This window comes from Pelophylax lessonae (assembly GCF_965119305.1).
Source record: "Pelophylax lessonae genome assembly, chromosome: 2".
Classification (NCBI taxonomy): domain Eukaryota; kingdom Metazoa; phylum Chordata; class Amphibia; order Anura; family Ranidae; genus Pelophylax; species Pelophylax lessonae.
Genome location: NC_138769.1, coordinates 751,384,613 through 751,399,323, shown reverse-complemented (window position 1 = coordinate 751,399,323; position 14,711 = coordinate 751,384,613). Strand labels below are relative to the sequence as shown.

General features: G+C 44.7%; 1 protein-coding gene across 1 annotated transcript in view; it reads right to left on the bottom strand.

The window, feature by feature from the left end:
• The window catches only part of LOC309548400 (NACHT, LRR and PYD domains-containing protein 12-like), a gene marked incomplete at its 3' end in the record, with an annotated part of 99,878 nt that overhangs the window by 49,641 nt on the left and 35,526 nt on the right, over positions 1 to 14,711 (bottom strand). The window contains exons 3-4 of the mRNA XM_082248339.1: positions 9,173 to 9,214; positions 2,864 to 4,580 (exon numbers count right to left, since the gene is read on the bottom strand). Coding sequence (XP_082104465.1) covers positions 2,864 to 4,580; positions 9,173 to 9,214 — 1,759 coding nt within the window. The remainder of the gene's footprint in view (positions 1 to 2,863; positions 4,581 to 9,172; positions 9,215 to 14,711) is intronic.

Here is a 14,711-nt window from a genome sequence, read left to right as displayed (position 1 = left end):
ACAATCCTTTTGGAGTGCAGTGAACAAAATCTTTGTGGGGTGCAGTGAACAAAACCTTTGTGGGGGTACAGTGAACACAATCTTTGTGGGGTGCAGTGAAGACAATCCTTGTGGGGTGCAGTGAAGACAATCCTTGTGGGGTGCAGTGAACAAAATCTTTGGGGGTACAGTGAACACAATCTTTGTGGGGTGCAGAGAAGACAATCCTTGTGGGGTGCAGTGAACAAAATCTTTGGGGGGGTACAGTGAACACAATCTTTGTGGGGTGCAGTGAACAAAACCTTTGTGGGGTGCAGTGAACACAATGTTTGTGGGGTGCAGTGAAGACAATCCTTGTGGGGTGCAGTGAAGACAATCCTTGTGGGGTGCAGTGAACAAAATCTTTGGGGGGTACAGTGAACACAATCTGTGTGGGGTGCAGTGAACAAAACCTTTGTGGGGTACAGTGAACACAATCTTTGTGGGGTGCAGTGAACAAAACCTTTGTGGGGTACAGTGAACACAATCTTTGTGGGGTGCAGTGAAGACAATCCTTTTGGAGTGCAGTGAACACAATCTTTGTGGGGTACAGTGAACACAATCTTTGTGGGGTGCAGTGAACAAAACCTTTGTGGGGTACAGTGAACACAATCTTTGTGGGGTGCAGTGAACACAATCTTTGTGGGGTGCAGTGAACAAAACCTTTGTGGGGTGCAGTGAACACAACCTTTGTGGGGTACAGTGAACACAATCTTTGTGGGGTGCAGTGAACAAAACCTTTGTGGGGTACAGTGAACACAATCTTTGTGGGGTACAGTGAACACAATCTTTGTGGGGTGCAGTGAACAAAACCTTTGTGGGGTACAGTGAACACAATCTTTGTGGGGTGCAGTGAACAAAACCTTTGTGGGGTACAGTGAACACAATCTTTGTGGGGTGCAGTGAAGACAATCCTTTTGGAGTGCAGTGAACAAAATCTTTGTGGGGTACAGTGAACACAATCTTTGTGGGGTGCAGTGAACAAAATCTTTGTGGGGTACAGTGAACACAATCTTTGTGGGGTGCAGTGAAGACAATCCTTGTGGAGTGCAGTGAAGACAATCCTTGTGGGGTGCAGTGAACAAAATCTTTGGGGGGTACAAAGAACACAATCTTTGTGGGGTGCAGTGAACAAAACCTTTGTGGGGTACAGTGAACACAATCTTTGTGGGGTGCAGTGAACACAATCTTTGTGGGGTGCAGTGAACACAATCTTTGTGGGGTGCAGTGAAGACAATCCTTTTGGAGTGCAGTGAACACAATCTTTGTGGGGTGCAGTGAAGACAATCCTTGTGGAGTGCAGTGAAGACAATCCTTGTGGGGTGCAGTGAAGACAATCCTTGTGGGGTGCAGTGAACAAAATCTTTGGGGGGTACAAAGAACACAATCTTTGTGGGGTGCAGTGAACAAAACCTTTGTGGGGTACAGTGAACACAATCTTTGTGGGGTGCAGTGAACACAATCTTTGTGGGGTGCAGTGAACACAATCTTTGTGGGGTGCAGTGAAGACAATCCTTTTGGAGTGCAGTGAACACAATCTTTGTGGGGTGCAGTGAACAAAACCTTTGTGGGGTACAGTGAACACAATCTTTGTGGGGTGCAGTGAACACAATCTTTGTGGGGTGCAGTGAACAAAACCTTTGTGGGGTGCAGTGAACACAACTTTTGTGGGGTACAGTGAACACAATCTTTGTGGGGTGCAGTGAACAAAACCTTTGTGGGGTACAGTGAACACAATCTTTGTGGGGTACAGTGAACAGTTCCTGGCCATTCTCTCCCCGTTATACTCTATGCAGGTTCCTGACCATCCTCTCCTCGTTATACTCTATGCAGGGTCCTGACCATTCTCTCCCCGTTATACTCTATGCAGATTCCTGACCATTCTCTCCCCGTTATACTCTATGCAGGGTCCTGACCATTCTCTCCCTGTTATACTCTATGCAGGTTCCTGACCATCCTCTCCCCGTTATACTCTATGCAGGTTCCTGACCATTCTCTCCCCGTTATACTCTATGCAGGTTCCTGACCATTCTCTCCCCATTATACTCTATGCAGGTTCCTGACCATTCTCTCCCCGTTATACTCTATGCAGGTTCCTGGCCATTCTCTCCCCGTTATACTCTATGCAGGTTCCTGACCATTCTCTCCCCGTTATACTCTATGCAGGTTCCTGACCATTCTCTCCCCGTTATACTCTATGCAGATTCCTGACCATTCTCTCCCCGTTATACTCTATGCAGGGTCCTGACCATTCTCTCCCTGTTATACTCTATGCAGGTTCCTGACCATCCTCTCCCCGTTATACTCTATGCAGGTTCCTGACCATTCTCTCCCCGTTATACTCTATGCAGGTTCCTGACCATTCTCTCCCTGTTATACTCTATGCAGCTTCCTGACCATTCTCTCCCCGTTATACTCTATGCAGGTTCCTGACCATTCTCTTCCCGTTATACTCTATGCAGGTTCCTGACCATTCTCTCCCCGTTATACTCTATGCAGGTTCCTGACCATTCTCTCCCCGTTATACTCTATGCAGGTTCCTGACCATTCTCTCCCCATTATACTCTATGCAGGTTCCTGACCATTCTCTCCCCGTTATACTCTATGCAGGTTCCTGACCATTCTCTCCCCGTTATACTCTATGCAGCTTCCTGACCATTCTCTCCCCGTTATACTCTATGCAGGTTCCTGACCATTCTCTCCCCGTTAAACTCTATGCAGGTTCCTGACCATTCTCTCCCCATTATACTCTATGCAGGTTCCTGACCATTCTCTCCCCGTTATACTCTATGCAGGTTCCTGACCATTCTCTGCATTCAGTTAGGAGATTCTCACACTCACTTACCTGACCTTCTGACTCCGGTGTAGGAATGGAGAGAGAATTTTCTGCCACTCTGGACCCACAGTGAGAGATTCAAAATATAAAGTCTGAAAACTTTCTCTCTTCAAAGTCTCCAAGCAATAGCTCAGCTGCCTGGAATAATTCCTGTTCAACCACAAGTGATTAGTATATGAACCACACAGAGACAAACATGTATCACCAGACATGACTCTCCTAATGAAGTCCTCATCCTGAGTCTCATACAGACAGGAGATGGTATGAGTATAGACAATCGGATCAATGTCCTTCTTGGCCCATTCTAGGATTGCAGGTTTGGCTCGGAGTGAGATGGGGATTCCTGTGATCTCTGAGAATGTTTTCACCTGATTTTCATTTAAGAGACCAAACAGGAATTGCACAGATAATACTAAATGTGAGGAATCTGAACTGAAGTCATCAAATGATTTCCCTTCACAGATCTCCGGGAGGAAAGTGCCTTCCATAGACCCAGACCCTTCATCCAGCACATAGTACAGAGCAGCAAGGAACTCCTGTACACTCAGGTGGATGAAGCTGTAGCAGGTCTGGGTGCGGACGTCCCAATGAAAGATGTTCTCATTCAGAAATACAGACTCCACCTCATCCAGAGAAAGTCCATGTCTTTCTAGATCTTTCTTCTCAAATAAGATTTGTTGGTTCAGAACTCCCTGATTGGCCAGAGCACACAGCTTCTTCAGACAGGTTTGTTTCCTGCGTACAGACTCCTCCTTCTTGCTGTGATGGGTTAGTAAAATCTCCAGGTAGCGAAGGTAAATTGAAGTTGTCGTATGACACCGAATTGAACCCAAATCTTTCTTTATTCCTTGTTTCATTACAGTGCACACAATCCAGCATGTGATGGGGACGGCACACATGGTGTACAGAACTTTATTGGATTTTATTATACTGAGAACTTTGTCTGCATCTTCTTTATTTCCAAATAATTTATTGACATATTCCTCTCGATCGTCCCTTGTAAATCCCTGGATTTCCACATTGCAAGAATCATTGATGAATGTGTTCAGTTTCTGCATGGCCAGTGACCTCGTGGTGATGATCAGAGAAGATTTTCGGAGAATCTGTCTCTTGAGCAATGTTTGGAGAATTATTTCCTTGTGAGTTTCCGTAGAAATGTCAAGACAAATCTCAGATTTCTCCTCCAGAGTCCACCTCAGTTCATCAAACCCATCAACTATGGTGAGAAGTTTTCTCTGACTTCCAGGATCCTCCAGAATAGACACCAGGTCATCTGAACTCAGACTGCAGGTTCTGGAGAAAAGTCCCACAAGGCTTATGTTTCCAGGGATGGTGTTGATTTCTCTACAGCTCAGATAAAACACAAAGTCAAACTTGTCTTCATAGAGATCCCCAGAGGCCCAGTCCAGCACGATCTTCATGGCGGTCATTGTTTTTCCAATCCCAGCAGGTCCTTCTAACACCACAATCTTAGGGATGAACCCATCTTCATCAGAGTCAAAGAGGGCCTGGATTGTGGTTGGGGATCTTTTCTCCATGATCTGTAGATGTTTTCTGCCTGAACTCCTTATTTCTTCTTCTTTTTCCTCTTTATTCTGGCGTCCCTTTATCATCCATAACTTGGTGAATCTTTTCTTTAGATGAACTTTCTCCCCCATACAGGAATTATATTCTTCAATCCTCTGGAAGTCCTCCTCCATAGACTCTCTGTGGTCCTCGCTGATGTCTTTATGAGAGAAAGGAGAAGATTTTATTCCTCATACACACATGAAATAGTCAAAGAATAAAATTAATTGCGCTGAGTGCCGAAACCAGAATGATTTCAGTGACTAAAACCTAAAACAGTGATAGCTGCACTCACTATAAATCCACATAAATCGAATCATCTAATAAACATAAAAACGTTACGCTACCCACATAAAGTGCTAGTGCCGCAATAATCAAATGAACAAAAAATTGATGAAAGATAAATAATATCATAACCAGGGGTCAAGGCCTGGGAAAATAAGTGTAGGAACTCACCCAAGATTACCACCCCCAACCTCAAAAAAAAAAAAAAAAAAAATCAGATCAGATGACAGGTCCGTGTCAGCATATGCAGAGCAGACATGGACACAGCCAGCTCTATTTAAACACAGCGGGAGGCGGGCCGCGGGAAGAGAGGTGGCGATTGCCGCCTTCGTCCCGTGATCATCCGGGAAATGGAGAGAAGACCTGCCTGCTTATGTAAACAAAGCAGGCGGATCTTCTGTGAGACAGGTAGGGACAGATCAGCAGCTTAAGCTAAGCTGAAACTGCAAACTCTGTGTCTGTCACAAACCCCCCCTCCCCCCCTACAGTCAGTAAGCACACAGGCATACATTAACCCCTTTGATCACCCACAGGGTTAACCCCCTTCCCTGTCATTATTACAGTAACAGTGCATATGTATAGCACTGATTACTGTAGTAATGTCAATGGTCCCCAAAAAGTGTCAAAAATGTCAGTCAGGGGTCTGATCTGTCCGCCGCAATGTCACAGTCCCGCTAGAAATCGCAGATCGCCGCCATTACTAGTAAAAAAAAAAAAAAAAAAAAACAATAAAAATTACATAAATATTTCCTGTACTTAGTAGACGCGATAACTTTTGCGCAAACCAATCAAAATACGCTTATTGGGATTTTTTTTACCAAAAATATGTAGCAGAAAACAAATTGGCCTAAAATATGAAACAATTATAATATATAACGGTCTTTTATATATCTATGTATGCTAGTTATATATATATTTCAGTGTTAATATTCCTTTACATATAAGATTATAATATATATCTTTAAATCTTATTTTAAAATGGATCTAAACACAGAAAAATACTGACTTGTTTTATGATCCCACACAAACAAGATTACCTTGGAATAGTGCAGTGGTTCTCAAATCCGGTCCTCGGGACCCACTAACAGGCCAGATTTTAAGTATTACCTTGGGGGATGCAGACTAGAATACTGCAATCACTGAGAAGCAAATGAGATCACCTGTGATGTAATTTAGTTATCTTGCAAACCTGGCCTGTTGGTGGGTCCCGAGGACCGGATTTGAGAACCACTGGAATAGTGTCTTAGACCTTATCTTAAAGAAAGTCAACAGACTATTTATTTATTACCTTAGGTCAACACAGCATGTCTGTTGAAACTTTAAAACATCTTTTGAAAAGACACATTTAGCCGAAAAGGAGGTTTGAACTTTTAGTGGCCTTTAACAAAATGGACGCCACTGCTTCATTTCTATATAGAACAAAATATGACATTTCATTTCTATTTGTGAATTTAATCTCCCCAAATAACCCTGACAGGATTATTGATCATTGATTTTAGTATTGGGATTGAGATTGCTGCTGTTATTTAGTCACCATTATTGTATTTTATTGCAGTCATTTTTTTGCACATCACTTTCATATGTGATTTTCTACTAAGAGTCTGGTATTAATATGCTTTGGCACTGGAGTCACTTTATATTGAACACTTTTAGTTTATCACTGCCTGCTGTGCTTTTTTTGTACTCAAGTCACTTTATATTTATTATTCAGTGTATTTATTCTATTTATGCTGAGTGTTTCTACTTACCTGCTGATATTCACTTTATTGGATCAGCGCAGCTTCATATATCTCTCCCCTTCGCTCCCCTATTCAGCCGTTTGGTTAGACTGAATTAGGAGCTGCATTTGTCCTGTTTATTCTTTCCTGTTATTTCATAACTACATTCTCTAATCCGATAGCGCCGGCCAGGCCCTTTACAATATTTTCATTTCCCATTTATTGATACTTCCTTTCCCCAGAATGGGTCACAGACCACGTGATTACTATCTAGTGCTGCTTTTTTCTCTGTCCACTGATTAGACTTGATTTTATGTAATGGATTGTTTTCTTGTAGTATCCACCCTGAAATGAGGTGTGTGGTGTCTCTATAGGTTTGTCTTCCATTGGTAAAAATATGCGGTGATCAAGGCTTTGTGACTAGAGTTGAGCGGACACTTGGATGTCTGTGTTCGGCGGGTTCGGCCGAACTTGAAAAAAAAGTCCGGGTCCGTGTCCCGGACTTTTTCCGAACTTTACCCGGACACCGAACCCCATTGAAGTCAATGGGGACCCTAACTTTCAGGCACTAAAATGGCTCTAAAAAACAATGGAAAGGGCTAGAGTGCTGCAAATGCCAGCAAAATGTAGTTAAGAGCATGGCAAGTGCTCTTAAAAAAAATTCCCCTTTAAATTTGTAATTTTTAAATAGCAGATTAGAACAGCAATCTGTAGTAAAATATAGCTGAACGCTGCACACAACAGACTGATAAAAATAGATTTTTTTCTCCCTCCTCCTCCTCAGTGGGCTCAAGTGAGGGCAAAAAGATTGTTCACTGCACCACCCCCCACACAGCAAAATCGATGTAGATCGCTAACGGACGATTGTTCTGTCCTGTGTCTCCTATGTGTCCCTGCCTAATCTCTCCAGCCTGTCCCTAAAATGCTCAAATATCTTTCCCTGCCTACACTCCGACCTGTCCCTGCATTCTTTTCGGACACAATTTTTCACTGTCTGTCCCTAATCAGCAGCAGCCAGCACGTATGATGTGTGCTCTCTCCCTACACTACAGCAGAATGACACACCGCGCTGTGTCTCTCGAACTTATAAAGACATGGGTCACATGCTTCAGATGGCCAATCACAGCTACTAATTCATTAGTAGGCATGGCTGTGATGGCGCACACCAGTTAAACGTTTGTTGATTGGCTGTTGAAAGCCCGCCATTAAAAGCGCGCCATTACATACAAAACAGGAAATAAAATTACCGAACACGGATTTTAAACCCGAACATACAGTTAAGTTTTCGGGTCCGTGTCCGGGTAGCAAAAATCCAATTATCCGGTACGGACCCAAATAATACAGTCCGTGTTCGCTCAACACTATTTGTGACGAAACATGTAAGCAGTTTTTATCCCCCTCTGTGTAGCAATAAAGATAATTAATTTTCCTGGATTCTGGAGTTGTCGGCTTCCTTTTCTTCTGATTCTAACCATAAACCCGAAGAATGGAACCATAAAAGAAGATATCTCATGAAATAATGGAGGATTGTGGAAGCCTCTAAACTATGGACTCATCGTCCAGACTAAAGCTAGGTCACGTTGTATTGGGTCCATGCAGGTGTGTTGGTGTGGGCACAGTAACCAATTCATGTGAATGGACTGCTGTACCTGCTGGAAATGCCAGGAAAAAAGTCCCCGCCCATTTTTCTAATAATGTAGCCGCACAGGACTACATGGTGCTGCATCCTCAGGATGACCTGGGCAAAATAACGGAGTGGGCAACGACTTGGCAAATGAGGTTTAATGTGGAGAAGTGGAAGGTTTTGCACTTGGGGACTAGAAACATAAAAGCACAATACACTTTAGGAGGGGAACCCTTGGGGGAATCAAAAATGGAGAAAGATCTGGGAGTCTTGGTAGAGGATAGACTAAGCAATAGCATGCAATGTCAAGCGGCAGCTGCCAAAGCCGGCAGAATATTAGCATGCATAAAGAAAGGGATGTATTCCAGAGATAAGACTATAATCCTTCCACTTTATAAAACTCTGGTCCGACCGAATCTGGAGTATTCTGTCCAGTTCTGGTCGCTGGTCCTCAGGAGGGATGTGTTGGAGCTGGAGAGAGTCCAGAGAAGGGCAACTGAACTGATTAGGGGATTGGAGGACCTTAATTATGAAGAGCGTCTGCAATCGCTTGATTTATTCTCCCTGGAGAAGAGACGCCTGAGGGGGGACATGATAGCAATTTATAAATATCTCAATGGGGATCTCAGCTTAGAAAATAAGCTGTTCAGTCAAAGGGATTGCATGAGGACTCGAGGGCATACAATGCGATTAGAGGAGAAGTGTTTTAACCTCAGGCAACGTGGGGGGTTCTTTACTGTTAGGGCTACAAGGTTGTGGAATTCTCTACCCCAAGAGGTGGTTTCTGCGGGAAGTATGGTGGCTTTCAAAAGACTCTTTGACGTACATCTCAAGGATCAGAACATTCAGGGGTATGTGAGATGATTACAGCCGCACACACCTACACAGGGGGAACTGGATGGACTATTGTCTTTATTCAACCTCACCTACTATGTAACAGATGTGTTGGGATGCCATGAAGAATTACCAGCACCCTGGTGCATCTTCTAAAGAGCTGTGCGTTGTGCCTGTGGGTCGGGAACGTGCAATTTACACAACTCCTGGATCCACCACAGTGTGAGACTAAAACACAACAAAATGTTCCTCCAGAAGACATTTCATATCAAACATGGACGTCCTACTAACCTGATAAACTTTTCTCCAGTTTCCTCTTCTTCTTCTGTTGGGCTGGAAAAAGAAAAAAATATATTTAGATGGATTCACAGGACAGAAGGTTCAGAACATCGAGCAACACTCATGGGGGTATCTCTGGAATACGGCCACAGATGTGGAGGTTCTGTGAGATAGGTAAGTGGCCACCATTGCATTACACTGTCCGGCATGCTGAGTGACTCTGAAGTCATCGGGGGATATTAATAAAGCAAATTAGTGACTCAGTTAGATGGAAATGAGGATTCCTCTCACATAAAGTCTCTGTGACACACCTACTGTGTATTTGTTACCCTGTGTGTCTGGATTCCTGGACAGACAACTGCAACAGATTTATTCCTGAAGAAGAGACAGATTATCACTCTGAACAGACACAGAGCTGAGAATGTAGCAGAGGAGCCGTGGGGTTCTCTCTTCATAGGGGAGAGGTCTGCTCAGGAACTGGAATGGGAATTAGGAAATAAGTAGAGGACATGACACAATAATCATGAGGACCACAATTCTCCCTCCTTCCACCTTGCTGGACATTATTGAAGAGTGACCTTATTATGGGACTGTTTACCATCTTCATAGTTACATAGTTACATATAGTTACATAGTTACATGGTTACATAGTTAGTGAGGTTGAAAAAAGACATCAGTCCATCCAGTTCAACCTATGATGTGTGTGTGTGTGTTTGCTTTTAACCATACATTGTATACCCCTGTATGTTGTACATTGTATACCCCCTGTATGTTGTACATTGTATACCCCTGTATGTTGTACATTGTATACCCCTGTATGTTTTACATTGTATACCCCCTGTATGTTGTACATTGTATACCCCTGTATGTTGTACATTGTATACCCCCTGTATGTTTTACATTGTATACCCCCTGTATGTTGTACATTGTATACCCCCTGTATGTTGTATATTGTATACCCCTGTATGTTGTACATTGTATACCCCCTGTATGTTGTACATTGTATACCCCTGTATGTTGTACATTGTATACCCCTGTATGTTGTACATTGCATACCCCTGTATGTTGTACATTGTATACCCCCTGTATGTTGTACATTGTATACCCCTGTATGTTGTACATTGTATACCCCTGTATGTTGTACATTGTATACCCCTGTATGTTGTACATTGTATACCCCTGTATGTTGTACATTGTATACCCCTGTATGTTGTACATTGTATACCCCTGTATGTTGTACATTGTATACCCCTGTATGTTGTGATCTCCAAGGTGCCCATCTAATAGTTTTTTGAAACTATCAATGCTCCCTGCTGATACGACTGCTTGTGGAAGAGAATTCCACATCCTTACAGTGAAGAACCCCTTACGCATTTTAAGGTTAAACTGCCTTTCCTCATGGACTGTTATGTAACCATTTACCATATGTATGGAATTGCACTGATCTCACTGTTGTGGGTGGTTTTCACTCACGTTAAGTAAAGAAGATAATTGGAGGAGGCCTCCATGTAATGTAACGAGAGACATTAAAGGTGTAACTCAGATTGCAAAGCCAATACCTGGTGATAGGGCACATTTGAGTGATTAAAGGAAACCTGATTGGCCCAGGGGCTGGTGGTGGTTAGGGAAAGGGGTCACCCTCCTGGTGGTGAGAAAGGACCCCTCAATTGAAAACATATCAGGTGACCCTGACCCTCATCCCTCACATCCGGGTGTTTGGGTGGACTTCTAGAGTCCTCATCTGAACCATGATTGTTCTGCAGGTCCTGTGTAAAGTGTGCTCCAGGCATATGGTGGTTGTTATGGACTTGTATTAGGGGGATGGAGTGTAAGAGTCTCAAACCCCCATCTTCATCCTTTGTGTGACAGGCAGGCAGGTTTGTGAGGGATCGGATGGGTACAGTGTACAGAGAATGTTCCTATAGGACACTAGCTAAGACATTCACCCATGAGGAGTGCCACGCTTACAGGATTAGTGTAGTCATCAGGATTGGCTGCTGTGGAAATGGAGGCGGGTCCAATGCCAAAATCGCTATGTGATTGAATGCTGTAAAGGAGGCGGGTTTAGGGCCAAAGTCACTATGTAATTGAATGCTGGTAGAGGAGGCGGGTCTAGGGCCAAAGTCCCTATGTGATTGAATGCTGGTAGAGGAGGCGGGTCTAGGGCCAAAGTCCCTATGTGATTGAATGCTGGTAAAGGAGGCGGGTCTAGGGCCAAAGTCATGATGTGGTTGAATGCTGGTAAAGGAGGCGGGTCTAGGGCCAAAGTCATGATGTGGTTGAATACTGGTAAAGGAGGCGGGTCTAGGGCCAAAGTCACAATGTGATTGAATGCTGGTAGAGGAGGTGGGTGTTCCTAAGTAGGTGAGGTGGAGAATTTGTGGTACAGAAGAAGAGACAGACACGTGTAGAAGTGAACTTAGAGGGAGCACATGGTACAGTCAGCATAGAGCAGCACTGAGACATCTTGTCTCTGCTTAATACAGATCTGTATTTCCAACCTGTGCAAGATTTACCCTTTCCTGGGATGTGGGCCATGATCTGCTCTCCCCCTTTTGTTGCACCTGTCTTGAACCTTCCACAGAGGTCAGCTCCTCGGCACAATGCCCATCATATGTGACTTTCTTGTTCAAGTTTCTCTCTGAGTGAGAGGCTTCCCTGGACATACCAGGCAGACATTGAGACTGGGAATACCTGGTTGCTGTACCCCCTGTGAATCTCGATTTACCAGTTGTGTAGTCAGAGCACCCCACCAGCCCTCTTCTGCACCACTGGTCCCTGTCTCCCTGGACTCTGCACAGTGGGGTGCAGGAGGAGAGGGCTGGGCTGCTCCCCCAAATCACTCGGGTTGATGTTGGCCTGGCAGGGTTGGAGATAAAGAAAGACTGACAATTTGTCTAGGTGTCATCCCTGTCTGTGACACCAGAAGCTGGCTTGGAGGTCCCTCAGCTAGAGAAGCAGGACTATGACTTGCCCAGTGCAGAGAGTGATACTTCCAGTGCTGCTGCATCGGGACCCCCCCAGATAGGAAGGACATTGCCCCAGTGTGGGATACCAGCCTCATAGTGTCTGAGATAAAGTCATAGAATACCGGCTTGGCCAGATTGCCAGCTCACCGGGGTATGGAAGTCTTCCTTCTTCACAAAGTCTCCTGGATGATAGCAGACAGACAGATTTTGGTTCAGCTGTTCCAGTTGTCCACGTGGAGGAATCTTCCTTCCCCCAGGTGATGCAGGAGGACAGAAGCTGGACAGACCTGACCACCTACAGCACTTCTTCAATGCCCATGTGTGTGTTCTATATGAGTTAGAGTTTTATTACCTCCCAGAAGGACAAGTGATGGAGCAACAATAAGTCCATCTGGGACATCCTCCAGGAGCTCGAAGATTATGGGAACACCGGGGACTATAATCCATCATACTAAGTGTTTAAGGCTGGTTACCATGAGCTGAACCAGAGGAGGCGCACAATAAAAGATCTCATGGTGTGAGTGCGGCCTTCAGGACAGGATCTGTACCAGTCTGTACAGTGACCTCCCCATCACAGGAAAACTGGTGGCCATGGTTGACCTGCATTGTGGGGGGCGCATTGTTTGTGAGTTTTATTATCTGACAGTTTTTGTTACATTTTTATGTGCCGTGTAACAGTGTTTGGTACGGCTTGACTTATGGCGCTTTTCCACTGCATAGAACCGTACCGGCTCGGCACGCTTTTGTGCTTTTCCACTGCGGTACCGCATGGTATAGGGTCGGAACGGTTCGGTACGGTACGGTATAGGTTTGCTTTTCCACTGCATGGAACCGAACGGTACGGTATGGTACGGCTCTGAAAAAACAGTACCTACTCGATTGTGGTTCCAACAGGTACCAAACTGGTACCATATCCCACAATCCTTTGCATGCAGTCACTACTAGCCACTGATTGGTCAGAGAATCACACCCACCCCGTTGTTATCCCACCCACTTAACTTTAGTACTACTTTAGTGGAAAAGCAAACCTATACCGTACCGAACCGTTCCGACACTATACCATGCGGTACCGCAGTGGAAAAGCAAACCGGGCCAAGCAGGGCCGAGTAGAGCCGAGCCGGTACTAGCCGGTACTTGCAGTGGAAAAGTGCCATTACAGTGTGAAGGAGGGGGGTTACCTTCCCTAGAATTGTACAGCGCCCCCCATAGGCAGAGAGTGAGGAGTTCCCCCTATATATAATGTATTGGAGGGGCTTAGTGGGAGGTCAGAGCAGAGGAGCCATGTGTTCACTCTCCTCGGGGGAGGGGTCTGGTCAGGAACTGGGGGTGACCCCGGAATGGGAATTAGGAAATAAGAAGAAGACATCACACAATAATCATCAGTACTGCGATTCTCCAACCTTCCACCTTCCTGGATGTTACTGAAAAATTACAATTTACTATATTTATGGAATTGGTGGTATTTATTGTTTTGGGCGGTTTTTACTTGGTTCAAAACGTCATTAAATGCAAAAAATTGTCTGTGTGCTTTTTAATTTGCAATCACTTGTTCTACCAGTGGGCTGAACCATTAAATCCCCCATTATATAATTTATGGTAAATTCCTGGTTGATCCTTCCCTTCTCTTGCACCTCCCTGCCGTTAGTGGCAATGTTATAGCAGCCAATCCAGAGGCTGCTTTGTTGCCACTTGCACTGAGCATGCTCCATTATTTCCCTCTAGTGAAGCTATTCTCTTCCTTCCTATAGTGCACCATGCGACTCTTTCACAGCTTGCAGGATGACTCCACATAACTGCAATACCACCAATCAGCACTGGGCGGCCATAGGGGAAAAAAAGAAAGATTATCCTGCAGTGATGTCTACAAGATCGGTCACAGGTTACCTGCTTGCTCCGCCCACCTAATGCACAGTGCAGGGCGGAGCAAATGAAGAGTCCTCCCATGGCTATGTTATATCAGAATAAAAAAACTTACATGAAAAGTGTGTTTGGAGGCTTCTTGTGGACTTTATTGGTACTGTTCATGGACATCAACACATTCATAATCTAAGAGGGTTTAGGTTTAGGGGTTAGAGGCTTATGGTTAGGGGGTTAGAGTTAGGTTTAGGGGTTAGGGTTTAGAATTAGGGGTTTTGGTATTAGGTTTAGGGGGTTAGAGCGTTATGGTTAGGGGCTAGGGTTTAGGGGTTAGAGCCTTATGGTTAGGGGGTTAGAGTTAGGTTTAGGGGTTAGGGTTTAGGATTAGGGTTTTGGTATTAGGTTTAGGGGATAGGGTTAGGGTTTAGGATTAGGGGGTTATGGTTACGGGGTTAGGGGCTAGGGTGGTTGTTAGGTTTAGGGGTTAAGGTGTAGGATTAGGGGGTGGGTGTTAAGGGCTAGGGTTAGCATTTAGGATTAGGGGGCTAGGGTTGGGGTTAGGGGTTTAGGTATTCGGTCTAGGGGATAGGGTTAAGGGATTGGGTTAGGTTTAGGAGCTAGGGTGGGGGTTAGAGTTTAGGATTAGGGGGTGGTGGTTAGGGGATAGGGTTGGGGATTAGGGTTTAGTATTAAGGGGTGGGGGTTAGGGGCTAGGGTTTAGGATT